This window comes from Canis lupus, chromosome 19 (genome assembly GCF_048164855.1).
Source record: "Canis lupus baileyi chromosome 19, mCanLup2.hap1, whole genome shotgun sequence".
Classification (NCBI taxonomy): domain Eukaryota; kingdom Metazoa; phylum Chordata; class Mammalia; order Carnivora; family Canidae; genus Canis; species Canis lupus.
The window spans coordinates 53419730-53442329 of NC_132856.1; the positions used below are offsets into that span (position 1 = coordinate 53419730).

The 22600-nt window shown below is 47.5% G+C and overlaps 1 protein-coding gene across 1 annotated transcript in view; it reads left to right on the top strand.

Moving 5' to 3' along the window:
* Positions 1–8937: 8937 nt before the first annotated feature.
* Positions 8938–22600, top strand: part of MUC16 (mucin 16, cell surface associated) — a 111737-nt gene continuing 98074 nt past the window's right edge. The window contains exons 1-3 of the mRNA XM_072787396.1: positions 8938–9070; positions 19875–19979; positions 21216–21326. Of these exons, the coding sequence (XP_072643497.1) occupies positions 8983–9070; positions 19875–19979; positions 21216–21326 (304 nt within the window). The 5' untranslated portion in view covers positions 8938–8982. The remainder of the gene's footprint in view (positions 9071–19874; positions 19980–21215; positions 21327–22600) is intronic.

Here is a 22600-nt window from a genome sequence, read left to right on the forward strand (position 1 = left end):
CAAATATCTTCTCCCATTCTGTAGGTTGCCTGTTAGTTTTGTTGATTGTTTCCTTTGTTGTGTAGAAGCTTTTTATTTTGATGTAGTCCCAATAATTTATTTTTGCTTTTGTTTCCCTTACTTCAGGAGACCTGTCTAGAATCAGGTATAATTTGCTAAGTTGGGGCAAATGTATATATCAGTGCAACCTAAACTCCTATCAAGCTGTATATAGAACATCAACATCACCTTAGAAACATGTAGAATATTACCTCCTCTTTTTCTCTTTTATATGGGAGTATAATTTATACCTGATAAAGCTCACAGATCTTAAGTGTATAATTCCTTCAATATTTGTGAGAACTTAAGTTTTTAACCACTGGGCGATACTTGGAGTCACTTCTCTTCTTGATGACTCCCATTTTATCTTTGGGCCAGATGCTTTGGGATTGATCTAAATCTGTGGTTCTCAATCTGGAGTGATTTTGCCCCTCAAGGAAAGTTGGCAATATCTGGAGATATTTGGGGGTGAGGAGGGGAGAGGGTTGCTATGGCACCTGTGGGTGGAGGTTCAAGAATGCGGCTGAGCACCATAGAGTGCACAGGACAACCCCCCACAGTGAAGGATTATCCATCTCCAAATGTCAGTAATGCCAAAGGACAGATACCCTGATAACAATGGACCTCAAATCCATCCTCCAGAATCTCCCAGATGTGTTCAGATTTGAGACTGAATCAGTTTAGGCTCCCTCAGGGGGTCCTGCTCACCAGACACAAAGAAACACCCACTAAAATTGGAAGAAGGATGAAGCACCAAAGGGTATAGAAAGCAAAAGGGAGAGGGGCACATGGGTGGCTCAGTGGTTGAGTGTCTGCCTTTGGCTCAGGTCGTGATCCTGGGGTCCTGAGATTGAGTCCCACATCAGGCTCCCTGTGGGGAGCTTGCTTCTGCCTCTGCCTATGTCTCTTCTTCTCTCTGTGTATCTTTCATCAATAATTAAATAAAATCTTAAAAAGAAAAGAAAACACAAGGGAAGTGCAGTGGGTAGGAAGAAATTTATTTGCTTTTTCAGCCATGTCTGTCTCATTCACCTCTCTATCCCCTTGGTGCCTGGTGAGTAGTCAAAAAATGAATGAATCAGTCGGCAAACTTTTATTTATTTATTTTGCATACCTCCTGTATGTGTCAGGTGCCCTATGTGGTACTCATGAATCTAGGGAGCCGTAAGAGATGAAAACACAGATATGAGATGGTGTGGTTGGGCCCTCTCACAGAGGAAGTTACAGGGTGTTCTGGAAACTGGGAGGGCAGGCAAGCATTCCGTCTGTGGGAGGCAGTGGGGAGCTTCATGGATCACCAGGCATGTCAGCAAAGCCTCTGAAGCAATGAGTCAGGTCCAGAGCAGGAAGGCCACCCTGGCCGAGGAAAACAGCCCTAGAACGACTCGCCAGGTAGAAGCTGTGTCCAATGTGGTGGTGAAGGATGGGTTTTTGGGAAGGCTGAAGCGTGCTGGTGTATGGGGAGATTGTAATTAGGCAGGTGTGGGGGGGTAGGTCCTAGAGCAAGGTGGGCCAGAGAACCAGGCTGGAGAGCTTGGACTTGATCCTGAGGGTGATGAGACGGTCCCGAAGAATTTCGACCAGAGGTGGGGCATGGCCAGTTTGCATTTTTGAAAGGTCAGTGTGTGGCTGGGTGGAGGGGAACTCAGAGGGGAGCTGGAGCAGGGGATGAGTAAAGAGACGATTTCGAAAAGTCGGAGAAGATGAGGGCTTGAACTGAGGTGAGGTGGCTGGAAGGGAGTCAAGAGTTACGTCAAAGATTCCATGAGAGGCGGGGTCCCGGGCAGCATTTCGCAAAGTGAGCGCCCAGAAGGCTGGTTCCAAGGCTGCCGTGCCCTCATCCAGCTAAACTAAATACAGCAGGATTCCCTTCTCAGCTGGTGGGAGGAAATCTTCACACTTTGGTTACTTTTTCTATTCAACCAATGTTTGAGGGCCTATTGTGTGCCATTCACGGAGATGCAGCCATGACTGAGCTAGAGCCAGCCCCTGCCCCCCAGGGAAGGGGAGAGGCAAGTGCACACATGGATGACAAAGTAGACTCAGAAAATTGGCAGGTGCTAGGGAGTAAAGGAAGGGGATAGTAAGGTGGCGAGGGAGGGAGAAGGCAGGACAGTTTGGCGGTAGGGAGGGCAGACTTCTCGGAGGAAGTAACATCTGAATGGAGGCTGGAGGAATGGGAAGGAGCCAGTTGTATAGAGAGCCAGGCAGAGGGAAGAGCATGTGCAAAGGGCCTGTGGCGGGTCAGTTCCAGGGCAGAGGCCAGTGTGGTGGAGAAGACCCAGAGGTGGCTGGAGGCAGACCTGAGGGCTATGAGGGTCACCGTGGGGGAATTCAGATTCTACTCCAACTGTAGTGGGAGGGCATGGGGGGCTTCGAACAGGTGAGTTGTACAGAAAGATTTGGAGAGAGTGAGAAGGCAAGCAGGGAGCAGGCGCTGTCTCTGGCCAGGGGAAAAAAAATATTATTTCACACAGGCCTCAATTCAGCATCACACTCTGCCAATTGTAGTTTTGAAAATTTTAAGTTAATTTTTAAGCACTTTCTGTTGAGGTCTGACATCCACCCAGTAAAGTGCACGAAATGCCCTCCTCCTAAGTGTATGGCTCAATGGATTCTTACATATGTGCAACCCTGTACAGCTCGAGGTATAGAACATTCCTTTCCTCTAGAACATGATGTCTCGGCCTCCGAGGTATTGACATTGGGTGAGGCAGATTTTGGTTGCAAGGGGCTGTCTTGTGAATCTAGGATGTTGACCTTGACCCCGGCCATTGTCCTCTAGATGCCAGTAGCACCCACACCTCTCTGCTGTTTTTTTTTTTTTTTAATGGAAGTTTTTACCTTTTGACCATCTTCACCCATTTCCCCCACCCCTACCTTTGACTCCGACAGCCACCAATCTGTTGTCTGTATTAGTGAGTATGGTTTCTTTAGATTCCACATGTAAGCGGGATGGCACAGTATTTGTCTTTCTCTGTCTGACTTATTTCACGTAGGACAATGCTGTCACGTTTCATCCAAGTTGTTGCAAAAGGCAGGATTTCCTTCTTTTTCCACAGCTGAATGCCACTCCATTGTTTACCTTTACCACATTTTCTTTTCCCGTTCATCCACCCAACGGCACCCAGGTTCTTTCCAGGCCTTGGGGATTGTAAATAATGCTGCAGTGAACATGGGGGCGCAGATATCTTCTTGAGATCCTCTTTGCATTTCCTTTGAATATATACCCAGAAGTGGGATTGATCGCTGGATCACATGATAGCTCTATTTTAAATTTTTTGTGAGGAATTGCCATACTGGCTTTTAAAATTTTTATTTTCATTCCAGTAGTTCACAGTGTTATATTAGTTTCAGGTGTATAGTATATAGCGATTCAACACTTTCATACATCACCCGGTGCTCATCATGACCCGTGCACTTCTCAATTCCCATCACCCGTTTCCCCAATTCCCCACCCACATCCCCTCTGGTAACTAGCAGCCTGTTCTCTGTAATTAAGAGTCTATTTCTTTATCAGAAAGGGAGACAGAACATGGAACACTCCTAACTCTGGGAAACGAACTAGGGGTGATGGAAGGGGAGGTTGGCGGGGGTGACTGGGTGGCGGGCACTGAGGTGGGCACTTGACGGGATGAGCACTGGGTGTTATTCTGTGTGTTGGCAAATTGAACACCAATAAAAAATAAATTTATTTTTAAAAAAAGAGTCTATTTCTTGGTTTGTCTCTTTCTTATTTTTCCCCCCTTTGCTTGTTTGGTTTCTTAAATTCCACACAGGAGCGAAATCATATAGTATTGGTCTTTCTCTGACTGACTTATTTCATTTTGTATTATACCCTCTAGCTCCATCCTCGTTGTTGCAAATGGCAAGATTTCATTCTTTTTGATGGCTGAGTAATATTCGATTCTGTTCCATCACATCTTTATTCATCCGTCTATTGATGGACTTGGCTTGCTTCTATACCTTGGCTATTGTAAATAATGCTGCATTAAACATAGGGGTGCATATTATCCCTTTGAATTAGTGTTTTGGCTGCTATATGGTTTTCCGTAGTGGCTGCACAAAGTAGATTCCTGCCAACAGAGCACAAGGGTTCCCTTTTACCTATATCCTCACCAACAGTTGTTATCTCCTGTCTTTTTTTATAACAGCCAACCCAGCAGGTATGAGGTGATATCTCCTTGTGGTTTTGATTTGTATTCCCCTGGCGATGAGTGACACCTTTTCGTGGACCCGTTGGATGGCCTCTGTGAGACTACCTCTGTTTTGGGAGCCAGATGTCTCCAGACATTGCCAAATGTCCCTGGGGTGGGAGGCATAACTGTCCCCAGTTGAGCACTCCTACTCCTCATGTCTCTTTTCCAGGCACTATTCCCATCCCCAGAACATTATTCTAGTTTCCATCCCCATCCCCATCCATTAGTCTTGCCTATTCTCGAACCTGTTGTGAATGGAAACATATAGTGCCTCACTGCAAGGCCTCTGTACTTCAGTTCCTTCCTCCGTGGAATGGATTGATGGCCACACCACCTCATAGAGACACCACGAGAACCCAATGAACTGTTACAGTCCATGAAGGGTGGGGCTCAGAGAAAACATTGCATAAATGCTGGGTGTTAAGGCTGTGGTTTAATGTTAGCACTCTCAGCCCCTGGCACCCTTCTTCCTGGTTCCCTAATACCTGGCATACAATAGGTGGTCAGTAAACATTATTATTGCTGTTGTCATTGCCTTTTTTTTGTGTGTGTGTGTGTATTTTTTTTTTTTTATTGGAGTTCTACTTGTCATTGCCTTCTAAGCGGACAATCTGTCATCCTTCTGCATGGAAACTCCTTTCTCAAGTATCACCCAACAGTTTCTCTGGAGCTTCTCCTTCCTCCTTGATTATGACATTTGTATGGAGGATTTTCTCTTGTCCTAGAAACCCACTCCTCCTGCTGGTTCCGTGATGACACTGTGGGTTTCTCCTCCCTCTTTCTGCCCTGTTGGTCTGGGGACGGCAGGAGCCAGAGGCTGTTTCACTTCCTCTCTGATACCACCGTTCTCTCCACACACCCACAGAAGGACAGGCAGGCCTCTGAGAAAGGAGAACACCCAGACATCTGCCCTGTCACCCCTAATTCCCAAGTGTTCCTGCTGACACATCTGAACACCCTCAGAGGTAGACAGGGGACCATGGATGCCACCTCATGGTGGAGGAACCACCAAGACGAGGGAGACAGAGCAAAGAGAGGTGAAGGTATTTATTTGTTAAGGTGTTTAAGATTCAGCAATTAAACAATAATGGTATTATTATCTTAAACAATTATTTATAGTGGGGAGCATTATCCCAGACCAGCATTATCCAATAGGATCCCAGACCAGCATTATCCAATAGGAAGGGGCCCCAAGTCACATATGTAATTGTAGATTTCCCAGTAGCCAGGTTAAGAGAGTAAAAAGTCATCAGGTGCAATCAATTTTCACCAGATATTTTATTTAACCCAATATATCCAAATATTTATCATTTTAGTAAGTAAGCAGTGTGAACATGACCAAGGAGATGGTTTACGTTTCTTTTTTTCCCCACACCGTGTCTTCTAAATCCAGCATGCATTTCCAACTACAGCTCATTTCATTTCAGATGCTAGATTTTTTCATATGAAACGATTTGACCTGCCTTTATGTTTCATAAAATTCCCATCGAAAAGGTACGTTACATGGTCTCATTCATTTGGGGAATATAAAAAATAGTGAAACGGAATAAAGGGGAAAGGAGAAAAAATGAGTGGGAAATATCAGAAAGGGAGACAGAACATGAGAGACTCCTAACCCTGGGAAACAATCTAGGGGTGGTGGAAGGGGAGGTGGGCGGGGGGTGGGGGTGACTGGTGATGGGCACTGAGTGGGGCACTTGATGGGATGAGCACTGGGTGTTCTGTATGTTGGCAAATTGAACACCAATAAAAATAAATTATATAAAAAAAAATAGAAAAGAAAACGTACGTGCACATGCCCAAGGTGTTGCAAGCCTAAGCACACATTTTCCACTGACCAAACGGAGAGTTGGCTTTTTAAATTAAGATGAAGCGAAATTAGAAATTCAGATCGTTAACTGTACCAGCCACCTTTCAAATGCTGGAGAACCACATGTGGCTCACTGTGGGGGGCCCCATCCGGTGGCACAGACGTGGAATCTGAACATTATCACAGAAGGTTCTGCTGGACGACAGCCCAGCTTTGAACCAGGGTTTCGTATCGGTGACACTATTGACACCCAGGACTGGATAGTTCAGCGTTGGGGGGCTGTCCTGGGCACTGTAGGATTTCCACCAGCATCTCTGTCGTCTACCCACTTGATACCAGTAGCAGCCCCCTTTCCTGTCACGACAACCAAAAAATGACTCCAGACATTGTCAACAGCCCTCTAGGGCGAAGAAATCACCCCTGGATAAGAAGCACTGTTCTAGATCAAAACTGAGTTTAAATCCTAGCTTTGTTAGATGCTAGTTGAGTGACTTTGGGCAAATCCCTAGGCCTTGGGGTTCTCATTGCGCCATGGAGCAGCGCACAGCCGTTGGCTTACAGAACTGAGGTGAGGGTGAGACCCAGCTTCAGTGTCCTGGTGATGACTGGATGCCGTGTCCGCACATAGCTGGGTGTTCAGTAAACAGTAGCTGTGATCACCCAGTGTGAACTTGAACCCATTAACCCCTGTGTGCACCGTGGAGAGCAGGGCAGCTCCCAGATACTGATGGGGCTCAGGGGGGCTTGTTGTCACCTACTAGAGAAAGAAAAATTGAATTGCTTAAATGAGGACAGTTTGGGGGATCCAGAGGTCTGGGGTGTGGTCCCAGCTCTGTCATTAATCTGATGCTCTTGGGTGCCCTGTTGTCCCCTCTGTGAGGTGGGGGGAGTGTATACGGTGATCCCCTTCTAACAGGACCCACCACCTTGGCCTCTGTTTCTTTTTTTTTTTTTTAATATAAATTTATTTTTTATTGGTGTTCAATTTGCCAACATATAGAATAACACCCAGTGCTCATCCCGTCAAGTGCCCCCCTCAGTGCCCATCACCCAGTCACCCCCACCCCCCGCCCTCCTCCCCTTCCACCACCCCTAGATTGTTTCCCAGAGTTAGGAGTCTCTCTCATGTTCTGTCTCCCTTTCTGATATTTCCCACTCATTTTTTCTCCTTTCCCCTTTGGCCTCTGTTTCTCTGTGATTGTTTTACTTAAAGAAGGGAAGGGGTGCCTCAGGGTAGAGAACTCTCAATGGGGGTCTAGACAGAGGCCCCCTTCCCGCCGCCTTCAGTCTTTGCTAACACTGTGTCTTTCCTCTGGACCCCTCTCTCTATCTTGCCTCGCCCAGCCGACCCAGCTTATCCTTCAAGCTCAGTGTACGTGGCACTTACTTCAGGAAGACTTCCCTGATTCCCTCTCCCCTCCCAGTCTGAAACGGGTGTCTCCTCTCAGCCTCTATGCCGCTGCCACTCCAGCTTGATCACCTGTAAACTCATTGGTTGTACATCTCGGCCAGGCTGCATGCCCAGAGCAGAGTCGGGGCTTGGGTTGCCTCTGTCCTAGGAGTGTGTGAATGGGGAGCAGGGCAAGAAGACAGGGACACCTGGGTGGCTCAGCGGTTGAGCATCTGCCTTTGACCCAGAGTGTGATCCTGGAGTCCTTGGACCAAGTCCCACGTTGGGCTCCCTGTGGGGGGACCCTGCTTCTCCCCCCGCCTATGTCTCTGCCTCTCTCTCTGTGTCTCTCATGAATAAATAAATAAAACCTTTTAAAAAAAAAAAAAGAAGACAAGAGAGTAGGTTAGCAGGAAGTTTCGTTGAACGTGGAAGGACCTGGGGGTTTCTGATAAGCTTGCCTTGATTACCACGGGCTCATGGAGTTTGGCTCTGGATATAAGACGCAGTAGGGTGTCCCCTGCCCACCGCCTTCACACTGGGCACCTGCCTGTGTTTTCCCCTGGTTCAGAAGATCAACCCACCTGTCAGGCTGTTAGAGGCTTCAGGGGGGTTGGGGAATGAGTGGGGGATGGGGGGCTCCTAAGTGCAAAACAAAAGGGGAGTGGATGGGGGCCACTGAGGAGTACGGGGTACCTACAGAGGATTGTTCTGGCCATCTGCACTGGGCAGGTGGCAGGAGAGACGCAGTTTTGGGTGTCCAGCCCAAAGCCTGGGGTGGTAAGAAGCCTGTGGAGCCTAAGGCGTTTCCAAGGAGGAGTCAGTATCCCAAATCCCCTCCCTGCAGCCCTTGCCAGCCTCCCATGCTCCTCTCTGCCCCGGGCAGGGACAGCAGAAGCATTTGGCTTGCGAGTGAGGGACTGCGGACACCCAGGACGGCCACGTGTGCCTCGCGGGGTTCGGGGGTGGTCCGGGGCGCACAGGTGCAACAGGCCCAGCCCTTGGCTCCCCTGGCAGCCGGGCAGTTCCCATGTGGGAGTGCAGTCTCCTCTCCACTCCCGCACATTCCAAAGCGCTCAGAGCCAGATGTGCCTCCCCCAGGGAGGGTCCACCCAGCTCCAGTCTGGTGGTACCAGCCCCTGAGCAGGAAGGTGTGCGTGGAAGTCAGGGGCTTCAAAGAAGGGGACAGGTCCCTGCCCTGGGTCCCTGTCTGGCCTTAAGCCCAGATGGACCCTGGTGGGTCTCTCTCTGTCTGACAGCAGGCTCGGGGTCCGGGGGGCTGGCGGGTGGGGGTCCCCTCCAGCCTCTCCCCATGGAGGGTGTCTCTCTGTGGCTGTTAGCTACTACGTGGGCACCGAGAAATGCCAGCTGACCTTTGCCGGCAACGAACCACTGCTTCCCCCAGGGCGGGCCCTGCCTCTCTGGGAAGCTCAGCAAGGCGTGTCCTCACCACCCTCCCAGGAGCCAGGGCTGGGCTGGGCCAGGTTCAGTCACTGGGACTTGTTCAGGGCTGAGGAGCACGGCCGGGGCGGCCAGGCAGGAGCATGGGCTGGGGGGGCCCTGCACACCCGGGGCGCCGGCGCGGGCACCTGCTGGCTCTGGCTGCGAGCCTCCTCCTCGTCTGTGCGCCAGGTGAGTGGGCCGGGCTGGGGCCAGGAGAGGAGGGGCAGATGGGACAGGTGGCTCAGGCGTCCCCAACACCCCCGCCACCCCGGGGGCAGCCAGGAGGCCTTTTGCTTTCTGGCAAAGTCCTGCATCACCGCTGGCCAGATGAGGCTGCATTTGCCCCCACTGACAGGCCAATTCACAAAACCACTGCGTCACGCATTAAACATCTGCCAGGATGGGTGCAGAGATGGCCAGGCACTCCTTCCTTCGTGCACTGCCCCCCTGGCCTCGGCACCTGTGCCTGGCTCTGAGGTAGGAAACGGGGCCGCCACAGAGCCCAGCTTCCAGGAGCTTCTGGTCACGCGGGGCACAAGGATGAGCAGAGGAGCACTGGCGGCTGGGGAGTTCCTGCGCTGCAGGGTGGCTTTGGGGTTGGCAGGGATTTCTATGGGTACGATTAGTGGAAGGGAGGGAAGGGCAGCCCTGCAGGGAGATCTGTGCACTCAGAGGCCAGGAGGCAGGGAACTGCCAAGTGTGTTTGGGTTAGTTCAGTGTGATGTGAGCGGATCTGGGCTGCACGGTAGGGAAGGCACAGGGAGGGGTGGAAGCAGAAAGGCAGCCTGTGAGGTTTAGGGAGGTGTGTTCTTAGATCCCAAAGGGGACTTTGCAAGCCGGCTGGTCATTTGGGGGGATTAGCTGGGGGCTTGTTGCCTATAGGAGGAAGCCCACTGGCTTCTGGGAAAGGCAGGGGGCCGGCTTGGTGTGCTTGCATGCTGTGGGGAGAGACCAGGCTCTCTCGTCTACAGAGGGAAGACCCAAGATTTCCCTCTTGTGACCCCTGGGCTGTCTGGCCCCCCAGACTGTTACACCCCAGCTGCTTCCTTGGGCAGGAAGTCTGGGCTTTCTAGCCAAACCTCTTGGGTGTGCGAGACATCCGGGGGCTTGTAGAGGGAACATCGATCCTCTGCCAGGTGCCTAAGTACCTGTTCCTTTCCTCGTCCTAGAAGAAAGGACTGTCCTCAATGTTTAGCTGGGAAACAGAGGCCACCAGGGCATGAGGGGCAGTCAAGAGGGGCTTCCCCATCCTGGACAGGCATGAGACCCTGGACAGTGGCAGCCTGGGAGCCCCCCTGCCCTTCCCTCACCCAGGCCAGGCTGCAGCTCCCAGAGCAGGTGGGGAAGGCTCCCCAGCCCCCCAGCCCTGAGTCACGGAGGCCCGGCTCTGGTCCCGGGAAGAGCTTTGTGGTTAGATGTCATTGTGAGGCATCCATCCACACAATGACCTGAATGGTGGGCGGGTTTATATGGGACAATCCCACCACCTCCGATGGGGTGTGTCCCCCCTGAGCTGTCCCCAAAGCACGTAGCCACAAACAGAGGCTGTTTAACAGCTTTTGTCCCCAAGGCTCACTCCCAAGTCTGATGCTAGGGTGCTGTTTGAGCTGGGTAAACTCCTGTTCCTGTCCCAGGGAGTGCTGGTCGCCTGGACTATGGCTTGACCCCCCTCCCCACTGCCCCATCATTTCCATAGTGCCTGGGACACCACTCAGGGCAGGGATTCCCCTGGAATCAATCCAGACACCCTCCAGGACTTTTGACTTAAATGCTGGAAAAGACTCCCTTAATCCCTGGTCAGAGATGAAAAGAAGTCTAAATCTCGCACTGACTGACAGGCTGAGTGTTCTTGGGCCAGACACTTAACCTCTCTGAGTTTCCTTCTCCCCAAAGAGTAATTTTTAAAATTTTATTTAAAATTGATTTTAAATAAAAATAAATTTTTATTTTTTAGTTCATTTATTTATTCATGAGAAACACACACAGAGAGAGAGAGAGAGAGAGGCAGAGACACAGGCAGAGGGAGAAGCAGGCTCCCTGCAGGGAGCCCAATGCGGGACTCGATCCTAGGACCTTGGGATCACGACCTGAGCCGAAGGCAAATGCTCAAACAGTGAGCCACCCAGGTGCCCCCAAAGAGTAATTTTTTAAAAATTCCAGAGCTGGAGGGAATCTATTCCTTACCTCTCCTTCCACCTTGGGCCCCATCCATCTTCTCCCACATCTGTATCCTGTGCTCTTTCTCTCCTTTCCCCTGGAGAGATCCCAAAGGACCTTAGTAACCGTCATCTTACATTGTGCACATCCTGTGTGCCAGGGTTTTACCTGCATTATCTCAATTGAGCCTTGAGTGGCTGAAAATGGGACCTCTACTGTCTCCCATTTTGTGGAAGAGGAGACAGGCTCAGAGAGAGGTGAATTCTTTTGTTCAAAGTCACACAGCAAGGATCCAAATCTCAGTGTCTGGATGATTCCTAAGCCTTGACTTCACCCTCTGCCTGGCAAGAGGGTTGACCAAGATTACTGGTGTCCTGGGAGTTTCCTGGTCCCCAGGTGCCTCCTCCAGGAGAAATGAGGGGCTGTCCTCCACTGCCCCTCCCAGCAGGGCTCCCCAAGGGCGAAGACTGCATAGAACATATAAAGATCTCACTGCGCTCTGCTGAGTGCCTTCCTGGGTCCCTGGACAATGGCCAGAGAATATTTGGAACTAAGAGGTGGGCCCCTGAGTCCAACCCGCTCTGGCCAGGATTTCAGCTCATCTTTTACCACTTGGGACTCATCTCCCAAAGAAGAGGAAAGATTTGTTCATGTTTTCCTTGGGCCTCAAGGAAGAGTCACCTTTCTTCCCAGTTATTGGGTGGCCTCCCCCAAAAGGAGAGTGATGGGTCCAGACAGGTGGGGCAGCCCTGGGCTTCTTTGCATCTAATTTGTCACTTGATGTCCCCAGGGCTGCCCCCAGGTGGGCAGTGTGAGCAGGTGAATGAGCCTTTCCCACCTTCTGGGAGAGTCCAGGCCCGACCCAGTGGCTTTTACAGGGACCCACCCACTCTTGACAGTAGATTCCATGGTCCAGATTACCCCACCCATTGCACAGATGAAGGGCACAGAAGCTCAGTGGAAGGTCCCCCATGTGGCCGGGGGAGAGCTGTGCTTGGAACCCAGGCTGCGACTCCAAACACCATGCTCTGTATCGCCCTGCCACTATTCGGATCTGGCTTCTGGATGTGGGTACCAGCCTGCTCCCTTGTCTTCTGGCTCCCTACTCAGATCTCAGAGCTGTCCCCAGAAGCTTCAGTGCATCACAGATCCAGGGTTGTGGGGGCACGAATGCCAGGTCAGGAGGACACATCCCAGGAGGGCCACCACCCAGCCATCCTGGTTTGCCGGAGACTGAGGGTGCTCCCGGAATGTGAATCTTTAAGTGCTAAAATTGAGAAAGTCCAAGGGCAAACCACAACAAGTTGGTTGCAGTCCATCCTGGTCCCTCTCCTGTACTTATTCCATTCCTGGCACTTCTTCTGCGGCCTGGCACACCTCCTCTGCCTTAGTCATGAATATTGGCTTCCCTAAGAGCAGCCAGGAGAGAGACAACCTGGCTCTTATCCCTCTGCCTCTACCCTCCTGGGTGCCAATCCACCTTCTCTATCCACATCTGTCTCCTATCCTGGATGCAAATAGTGAGGACGGGTCTCAGCCTGGACCTGGCCATCAGCTCTGGTACATGCACAGTCCAGCTTCCTGTTGCTGGGATACAGCTGCCCACATGTCCTCTCGGGGGGAACTGGTGCAGACAAGAAGAGGGAGTTTGAGGCCCGAGTCCCATCTGGCTTCTTCACGCTCTGCTCCTTGCCCCTGAGTGATGGCTCTTCCTCATCATGGAGTCTAAATTGTCCCCTGTATCTGGATGACAAAGATGCAACCCAGCAGAGCAGTTAACAGTACCTGTGCTGGTGCCAGACAACCTGGGTTCTAATCCCGCCTCTGCCACTTTCCGGACAAGTGAGGTAACCTCTTTAAGCCTCCAGATTCTTATCTATAATGTGAGAAAAAAATGTGTGATTGAGTAGTTGTGAAATCTATATTAAATGAGAAGATGCCTCCAAAATAGTGGTTCTGAACTGGGTGCAATTTTTGCCCTCTGGGGACATTGGCTGTGTCTGGAGAGCAGGGGCTACTGACATCTGGTGGGTAGACACCGGGGATGCTGCTAAACATCCTGTCCTTGCTTCTTCCAATCCATCCTTTTTGCAAGAAGACTGCTCAGTGCCCACTGTCCTCTGTCCTGGGGTTTTCACACTGGGGGCTGTGTCTTCTTGGGAATACTGGTCTTATCTCTGTCAGGGCCTCTGGGAGCATTTAAAAACTTACACCAGTCTCTGGTTTGTGAGATACACCACAGACCTCTCTGTGCTCCATTCCCCAAAACTGCATCCATCTCTTTAATCGCTTGTAAGATGACAACCTGAGCTACTGGGTCCTAAAGATTCCTTGCCTTCTAGATCTAGCAGGCTTTCACAATCCTGACCTTTACTCTGTTTTGAGATTTCACCTCTTACCAGTTGGAGAACAGAAAGCCAGTGTGTAACCTCAGCTTTGGACTCTATACCAGAACATTCTCAGAAAGAATTCTCCGTTCAGAGAGTGAACTTTTATACGTACCATTGCTCCTTGTATCTTCCATTGCCTAACTACAGAGACCATCATGCCAAGCTCAATTGAAACAGGGTGTGGTGGGATAGCTGGTGACACTCCAGGTACTGGAGAGAGCTGTCTAGATCTTGGGTATGAAAACAAAAATGATCTTGTCTATACTACCTCTGCATTAGGTTGTCCTGAGAAGGTAGAGTGACTTGATGTTGGGGTGCCTTACTATGTGTCAAACACTGTACATATTTTTTCTTTTTTTTTATAAATTTATTTTTTCATTGGTGTTCAATTTGTCAACATACAGAATAACACCCAGTGCTCATCCCGTCAAGTGCCCCCCTCAGTGCCCACCACCCAGTCACCCCCAACCCCCCACCCTCCTCCCCTTCCACCCCCCCCCCCCCAGTTCGTTTCCCAGTTAGGAGTCTCTCATGTTCTGTCTCCCTTTCTGATATTTCCCACTTATTTTTTCTCCTTTCCCCTTTATTCCCTTTCACTATTTTTTATATTCCTCAAATGAATGAGACCATTTAATGTTTGTCCTTCTCCGACTGACTTATTTCACTCAGCATAATACCCTCTGGTTCCATCCACGTTGAAGCAAATGGTGGGTATTTGTCGTTTCTAATGGCTGAGGAATATTCCATTGTATACATAGACCACAGCTTCTTTATCCACTCATCTTTCAGTGGACACCGAGGCTCCTTCCACACAAACACTGTACATATTAATTCATTCAATAGTAAGAACTTTCACAGGGTTATGAAGAGTCATTGGGGCAACCTATGTAAAGAGAGGACCTGGTACAGAGATCTTTGAATAATTTTTTTTTTTATTTTACCCTTATCAGCTCTGTCTCCATCATCCTCTACCCCTCTGGATGGAGGTGGCAGCTTTCTGCAGGACAGATTATCTACAGGTGTCTAAGGAAGCTGATGTCATTTTTAGCTTAGCACAGTATTTCTGTGAACAGTAGAGACTTAATATATGAATGGACCAGTGAATTTTACTTTCATCCCATTCCCATGATAGGTATGCACAGGCTGTGCTCTCCTGAGATGAAGTCATTCATGCACTGATTCATTCATGCAACAAATGGATACCCAGTTACCCCATCCTCCCTCCCGCCTCCCTCCGGCAACCCTTTGTTTGTTTCCCAGAGTCAGGAGTCTCTCATGGTTTGTCTTCCTCTCCGGTTTTTCCCCATTCAATTCCCCCCCCCTTCCCTTACGGTCCCTTTCACTAGTTCTTATATTCCACATATGAATGAAACCATATGATAATTGTCTTTCTCTGATTGACTCATTTCACTCAGCATAATACCCTCCAGTTCCACCCACATCGAAGCAAATGTTGGGTATTCGTCCTTTCTAATGGCTGAGGAATATTCCAAAAGGCAGTTGGCTTCCTAGGTCACTCTGCCTGTTTCAAGGACTTGTCAACGAGCTGTAAGTCATAGGGAAATTTACCTACGTATTTAATGTTTACAACCTCTGTTTTACAAAGTGAATGATAAAGATAACCAAACTTAGATCACAATTTAAAAATAAAGTAATATGAGTGGGAAATATCAGAGAGGGAGACAGAACATGAGAGATTCCTAACTCTGGAAAAGGAACAAGGGGTGGTGGAAAGGGAGGTGGGCAGGGGGTGGGGGTGACTGGGTGATGGGCACTGAGAGGGGCACTTGATGGGATGAGCACTGGGTGTTATGCTATATGTTGGCAAATTGAACTCCAATAAAAAAAAAAAAAACCTAAAAAATAAATAAATAAAGTAATATACTAGGGCTCCCTACAGGAGCCTGCTTCTCCCTCTGCCTGTGTCTCTGCCTCTATCTCTCACAAATAAATAAATACACATCTTAAAAAAAAAATAAAGTAATATACTAATCAACAACAAAAAATGCAGAGTAACAAAAACATTCACTAAGACACTAAAATGATTTTTAAATGAACTAAGAAGGAAGAAATGTTGAATTACTGTCATGTGTCTTTCACGATACAGTTATAAATTGGCAACTCCAGGAGTTTGCCCCAAAAGAGAACCATAATCCTAGTTTGAGCAGGAGTAGCAATACTGATATACAGCACCTCTAAGACAAAATTGTATTGAATAATGATCTTTTTAAAATTATCACAGTAACTTTTAAATTTTGTTTTCCTTTTTTCTATTTATTTTATTTTTATTTAAAAATTTTTTTAAATTCAAATTCAATTTAATTAACATATAGTATACTATTAGTTTCAGGGGTAAAATTCAGTGATTCATCAGTTGCATTCAATACCTAGTGCTCTTTACATCAAGTGCCCTCCTTAATGCCCATCTCCCCGTCACCCCATCCCCTCACCCACCTCCCCTCCAGCAACCCTCAGTTTGTTTCCTAGAGCTCAGAGTCTTTTATGGTTTGCTTCCCCCTCTGCTTTTATCTTATTTGATTTTTCCTTCCTTTCCCCCATATGAGTGAGATCGTATGGTACTTGCCTTTCTCTGACTGACTTATAAGTTGTAAGGAAATTTAACATTTTTTTTCCTTTTGCCTCAATATTTATTTTCCTTCTCAGACTTTCCTGAAAATTCCAGTGGAAGTCATGTGTGCCCATTGTAGAACACTGAGAAAATTCAGTGAGGACACAAGAATGAATACACTAGCTTGAACTGGATCTTGAATGATGAATAGGTCTTAATTTGTGAAAGAGGAGAGTGTGAACCATGGACAGAAAGGAAAGAGGCTGAAGAATTATGATTTGTTTGGCTGGGGAACCTCAACAATGTCACTATGACTTACAGAAGGCGATGGGAAGGATGTTTTGGGAGGTAAAGCTGGGGCAAGGTTTCTGGACCTCAGCCTTCTTGACCATTGGGGGTCCAGTACTCTTTGCAGGGGGTTGGTACTGTGGCCCAAGCCTCTGTGGTTGGTAGCAGCATCCCTGGCCTCTGCCCAGTAGGTAGCAGCAAAGGGTTTTTTTGGGGCTAAAAACCCAAAAGGCATCACCTTTACCCAATATTCCTTGGGGGGGAATGTCAGACCGAGTTGAGAACCAGTGTGAGAAGAAGAGGCAAGATGGATCTTTAAGGACTAAGATTTGAAGGGGAGAACTGATGCAGTCTGGTTTTTCATCTTAGGGAAATTCTGTGGTTGCCCTGTCCTTTCTCCTGTACAAATTTGTCTCTTCTCAGTCAGAAAGATTGCCCAGTTTCCCCCCAGCTTCCCACATCCACAGCAGGTCTTCCGGACGGATGTAGGTTTGTTCAGGAGAAGTGCAGAAATTCTAGTTACATTGCCCATCAGGAAAAGTTGCAGGGAGCCCGTGGCAGCCAGCAGCTGGCTCTCAGAGGACAAGTCTTAGACCTTCCCCCAAAAGGCAAATGCTGACCCATCCCTGCTTGACCCCGTGGGCCTCCCCAGATCCAGTGCTCCTACCCCATCCTGTAACACATGGGGCCGCAGCACCGAATCCACATGGGCACACAGGCACCAGTTTGCGATGTGAGGTTTCCACAGGTGTGACTACAGTGAACAAAAGTGCCCTGTCTTTTACTTCCCCAGCTGAGACCATGACCAGAACCTCTGCTCCTGGAAGAGAGAACAATCTGACTGTCACTTCAGGCTCCAGCCCAGGTTTAACCAGCCCTGACAGCAGGGCGACAGGTGATGCTCAGGTGTCCTCACCTGACCCAATGAGGGAGCTCAGAAGCATACGGGGCACCCCCGCAGGGCACAGCACAAGCACGGCTATGCCTGGGAGCTCTGAGCGTGCCAGGGCACCCCTTTCTGGCACAGCAGCGTCACAGAACCCAGGGACAAGCTCAACCATGTCACAGTCCGGCTCATCTTCTGGAAGGAAAATAAATTCCTCTACTTACACATCCCCCACCATTAGCAACAGTCTTGATTCTTTTGATCTGTCCACCACAGCAGTGACTGGGGCCTCTCCCTTAGATCCCAAGGCCTCAACCTGGGTCTCTTCATCAGCATTTGCCAACCTCCTGGCACAGACTAGCCACGCTTCTCCTGAGACTAGAAACCCAGGGCTGGAGCACACCAGCCCAGGAGTGGAGACAGGCCTGGCCAGAACCTCACCAGGAGCACTAACCTTTTCTGAAGCCAAGAGAGAACCCCTCCGGACATCCACCTCTGCACTGTCAGAGGCCTCATCCCACAGAGGTGAGACTTCTGGGTTAGGAAGCACCTGTTCCTGATTGTGATAGTTTGCCTCCATTCATGAGTAAGGACCTGCTGCCTCTGCCTTCTTGGAAATGGGTTTGTTTTCCTTGGTTGGTCATTGAGGATGGTAAGAAAGCCCCTTCCTTTTTTTTATGGGGTATTTTACTTGTATTGCTTCAGGATTCTGGGTGCAGGGAAATGACCAGTTGGCCATGGTTGCCACTATGGCTCCCTATATCTGGTTTTCTAGGACTGTAGAGAAGAAGTTCACTGTAGAAGTTGCCTGCATATACCCAGAGTATGGGATTGCTCATCCATATTGTGCTTTGTAGCTATTCCTGATGAATATCACATTTTTATTTTACTTTAAGATTTTATTTATTTGTTTGTTTGAGGGAGAGAGAGAAAAAAAAAGACAAATGGAGGGGAGAGGCAGAGGCAGAGGGAGAAGCAGACTCCACACTGAGCAGGGAGCCCGATTCAGGGCTGGATGCCAGGACTTTGAGATCATGACCTGAGCTGAAAGAAGACGCTTAACCGACTGAGCCACCCAGGCACCCCTGAATATCACATTTTTAAAAAAGATTTATTTATTTGAGAAAGAGAGAGCATGAGCAGGGAGGAAGGGCAGAGGGCGAGGAAGAAAGACAAGCAGACTCTGTATTCAGTGTGGAACCTGGCACAGGGCTTGATCTCACAACTCTGAGATCACGACCCTGAGATCATGACCTGAGCTGAAACAAAGAGTCAGATGCTTAAGTGACTGAAACACCCAGGTGCTCAATGCATATCACATTTGTTAAACATTTTTTTTTATTGAGGTAAAATATATAGTTCAGTGGCATTAAGTACATTCACATTGTTCTGCAACCATCCCCACTACCCAACCCCAGAACTTTTTTATCTTTCCAAACTGAAACTCTCTTCCCATTAATCCCTAACTCCTCATTTCCCCCTCCTCCCAGCATCTGAAATCACCATTCTACTTCCATCTCTACGAATCTGACTACTCTAGGTACCTCATATATGTGGAATCATGTAATATTTGCCTTTTTGTGTCTGGCTTATTTCACTTGGTGTAATGTTTTCAAGGTTCATTCTTATGGTAGTAGGTGTCAGAGTTTTCTTCCTTTTTAAGGCTGAATAATATCCCATTGTGGATATAAACCACCTTTTGTTTATTCACCCATAGGTGGACATCTGGGTTGTCTCCACCTTCTGTCTATTAAGAATCATGCTGCTGTGAACATTAGTGTACAAATACCTGTTTGAGTCTTTTTCATGTTTTAGGGGCAAATACCTAGTAGTGGGATTCCTACACAATGTAATGGAATACTATATTTTTATGTTTACGTTTTGAAACTTCTTGGGGTCACCTGTTCTCACCCAGATGAGAATCAGCCCATCATAACTAAGCTTTCTCAGGTATCCCTGATTGATGAGATCCTTCTCAGTAAGACTGGTGGCTTCTGTGTCTGACTCATGTCCCTGAGATGACTGATCACATCACCTTAGTTGTCATTATCTTTAAAAACAAACAGCTTCCCATCAGGAATCTTTCTTTTTTTAAAATATTTATTTATTCATGAGAGACGCAGAGAGAGGGGCAGAGACATAGGCAGAGGGAGAAGCAGGCTTCTCAAAGGGAGCCTGATGCGGGACTCGATCCCAGATCCCAGGATCACGACTTGAGCCAAGGCAGGTGCCCGACCGCTGAGCCACCCAGGCGTCCCTCCCATCAGGAATCTTGATAGTCTTTCCTGACACTCTCTAGTCTATGCCCTCCACTATGTCCTATTAGAATATCTGACTTGAAGTCACCTGGGCAGCCGTCTGCCTCACTCATATACCTCTTTGACCAGCACATTCTTTATGGAATAGACCAGCACTTTGATGCCCATGACCTTCCAGACTTAATGTGGATTCTGATGATGCTGGAATTAAGGAGAGAAGAGAATAAGTTACTGCCCATTAATACCTTATTCCATTGTGCTTGTTCATGGCACAATTCTTGTGCAGAGTTGGTATTCAAATCACCCCAAGCCTGTGTTCTCCTGTCTCTAACCTTTGACTAACACTTCCTTGTAAATAATCTTTGTTTCCCAAAGTGTGATTTTTCTCAGGTGCCTTCCTTCTAAACTGACCAATATCCATCCAACCCACCTGTCTCTCCTACAGGCACTGATGGGACTGTGGTGTCCATCACTAACTTTTCCACATATGAAAATTCCTCATGGCTGAACAGTGACCCTTCAACACCTGTGACAGTGGTGGACTCTGCAGGTATGATAGCCGCTGCTTAGCTTTGTCTCTCTAGGAACCATGCTTTCTGATCCCTGGTAAATTGTGCTTTTGCTAGAACCAGTCTGAGAAATTGGCACTACCTGGATTTCTCCTAAGAATGTAGGTCTCTTTGCCGTTTCTTCAATATGGAACATAAGTATCTCCAAGAACACAAGAGATCATTCTGTGTTCAGGACATATTCATTAATATATGGCTCTTACTGAAAGAAGTTCCAAACTATCATGATAAGAATTGATCACGGACGGTTGATGGTTCCTGGAATGATCCTTATGTGAGAAAAAGCCACCATCTTGGAAGATGTGATGCCATGAGAAAGTCAACTCTGTGTCCTAGAGGTTTTTCTGAAAAGGAAATGGTTCTCTCTTGTCAGGAAGAAGTGATAGGAGTTTGGAGACTGACCTATCATTTTATAATCTAATATTCCCTGCACTTAGTTTCTCTTTAAGGGCCAAACAGGAGTTTCCAAAATGGGAAATAATAATAACAACAACAATAATAATAAAATAGATATTAAATTATGCCATAATTCCTTGGAAATAATATTCAGTGGTCAAGAGTTTCAGATGAAAAAAAAAAAAAAAAGAGTTTCAGATGGGTTAGCAGGGACCATAGGCACTTGGTGAATAAGGCCGGATATGGGAAAGGAACAATACATGTAGAAAAGGAGAAACAGATTCTACCTCAGGTGGTCGGAAATGGGATTGTTAAATGTTCTCTCAGGATAAACTCAAAAGAGATCAATCTGACATTCATAGAAACTTCACCACAATAACTAATACCTCCTAACATTATGAGTACACTTTTTAGCAATAGAGGGTTGGGGGGAGCCAACTATACTGTCCAAGTCACAACTTCTCCTGATGGCCAGCAGATGACCGCTGCATTTGCTGAGGCTTCTGGAGTAGGTCAGACATGGGAGGTCAATCAATGATGAATTCACATATCATAGGTATCGAAGACAGAGTATCACCAAATGCTTTTGCTTGAGACCAATCAATACAACAATCCCACCATCAACACGAAGCTCTTCTATTATTATGATGCAGGCCATCTTGTGGGTTTGACTTCATGCCAACAAGAGAATTCTTCCTTGCAATGTGCCTTCTCAGAGATAAATGAGGACATGGCCGAGCCAGCGTCTAGTGAGAGCATTTCTTGTCTATGCACATCTTGAGGGAATGCTAGGCTGACACCTCAATCCTCTTATCCTTCAGGGACTCAGGAATCCGTGACAACCACCAGCAGGGAGCTCAGTGAGGGAGCACATGGAGACACCACATGGTCAACAAGTGACTCTGCATCTCTGATGACTACCATCAGCCTGGGTACGTATGATTATCTGTGTACACTATGTTTAACACTGGTCTCTGGGGTAAAATAATTGATTGCTTGGGTCCCATGTGCTGGTACATAATCAAAATTTTCTGCTGTTGTATCCAGAGGCTATTGATAATATATATTTATTTTTTATCTTTTAACTTATCTTATTTAAATTCAATTAGTTAACATATAGTGTATGTTCAGTTTTAGATATAAAGTTCAACTGCTCTTCTGTTGTATATAACACTCAGTGTTCATCACATCACATGCCCTCTTAATGCCCATCACCTATTTACCTCATCCCCTCACCCACCTCCCCTCCAGCAGCCAATATTTTTTATGGAGAATTTATTTATTTATTTATTTATTTATTTATTTATTTATTTATTTATTTAGGTTTATTTATTTATTTTAGATACAGAGAGAGTAGGGAGGGGCAGAGGGAGAGGGAAGGAGAGAGTCCTCAAGCAGACTCCTCACTGAGCACAGAGCTCAATGTGAGGCTCGATCCCAGGATCCTGAGATCGTGACCTGAGCAGAAATCAAGAATTGGATGCTTAACTGACTGGGCCACACAGGCACTCCTGTTTCTAATATTAATTGCTTCTTAGTAATTTATATGTTCAAGAACCAATCACTTCAACCTTCGGAACAGCTATAGTATCTCTACAAATCAGCTGACCAATTGTGAAGAGCCTTTCTGACTCAGACACTAGGTCACTAAGGTCAGGGATTCCCATGAACGGAGAAAGGAACACTTGTCATAAGTTTATTCTATGGGTCACTTCATAATTATAAGATGATTGTAACACTGTCCCTTGTTACAATGTTCAGTACATGGCCTGCAGGTGAGAGGTGTCAACGTATGGTGCTTAAGCAGATGGATACAGTTGTCCTGAGTCCTGAAAGCAATCATTTGACATGTCTTTTGTGCTAGACATTAAAATGTTCCACCTTTTCCTGATGAGAGGTGAAAGAACATGAAAATATATAGGAAGTAAGGTGCCTTGGTTGGCCTCTTTCTTTAACCTGTTAAAACCAAGCCATAGAACTTTTAATTAGAATCACAATTTTGAAGTCTGGGGGATAAAGGCAGATATCAGACTAAAATTGATTGAAGGTTGGACCAAGGAGGAAAAACAGAGCAAAAGGTGGGAGAGTTTTCCCCTGTTCCCAGGTAGAATCTTTACCCTCCATTAAGACATGAGATGTTGTACATAGGTCCACATGGAGGCCACACTGATATAGAAAGCTGGGATGCCAGGGGGAGCCCTGCAGG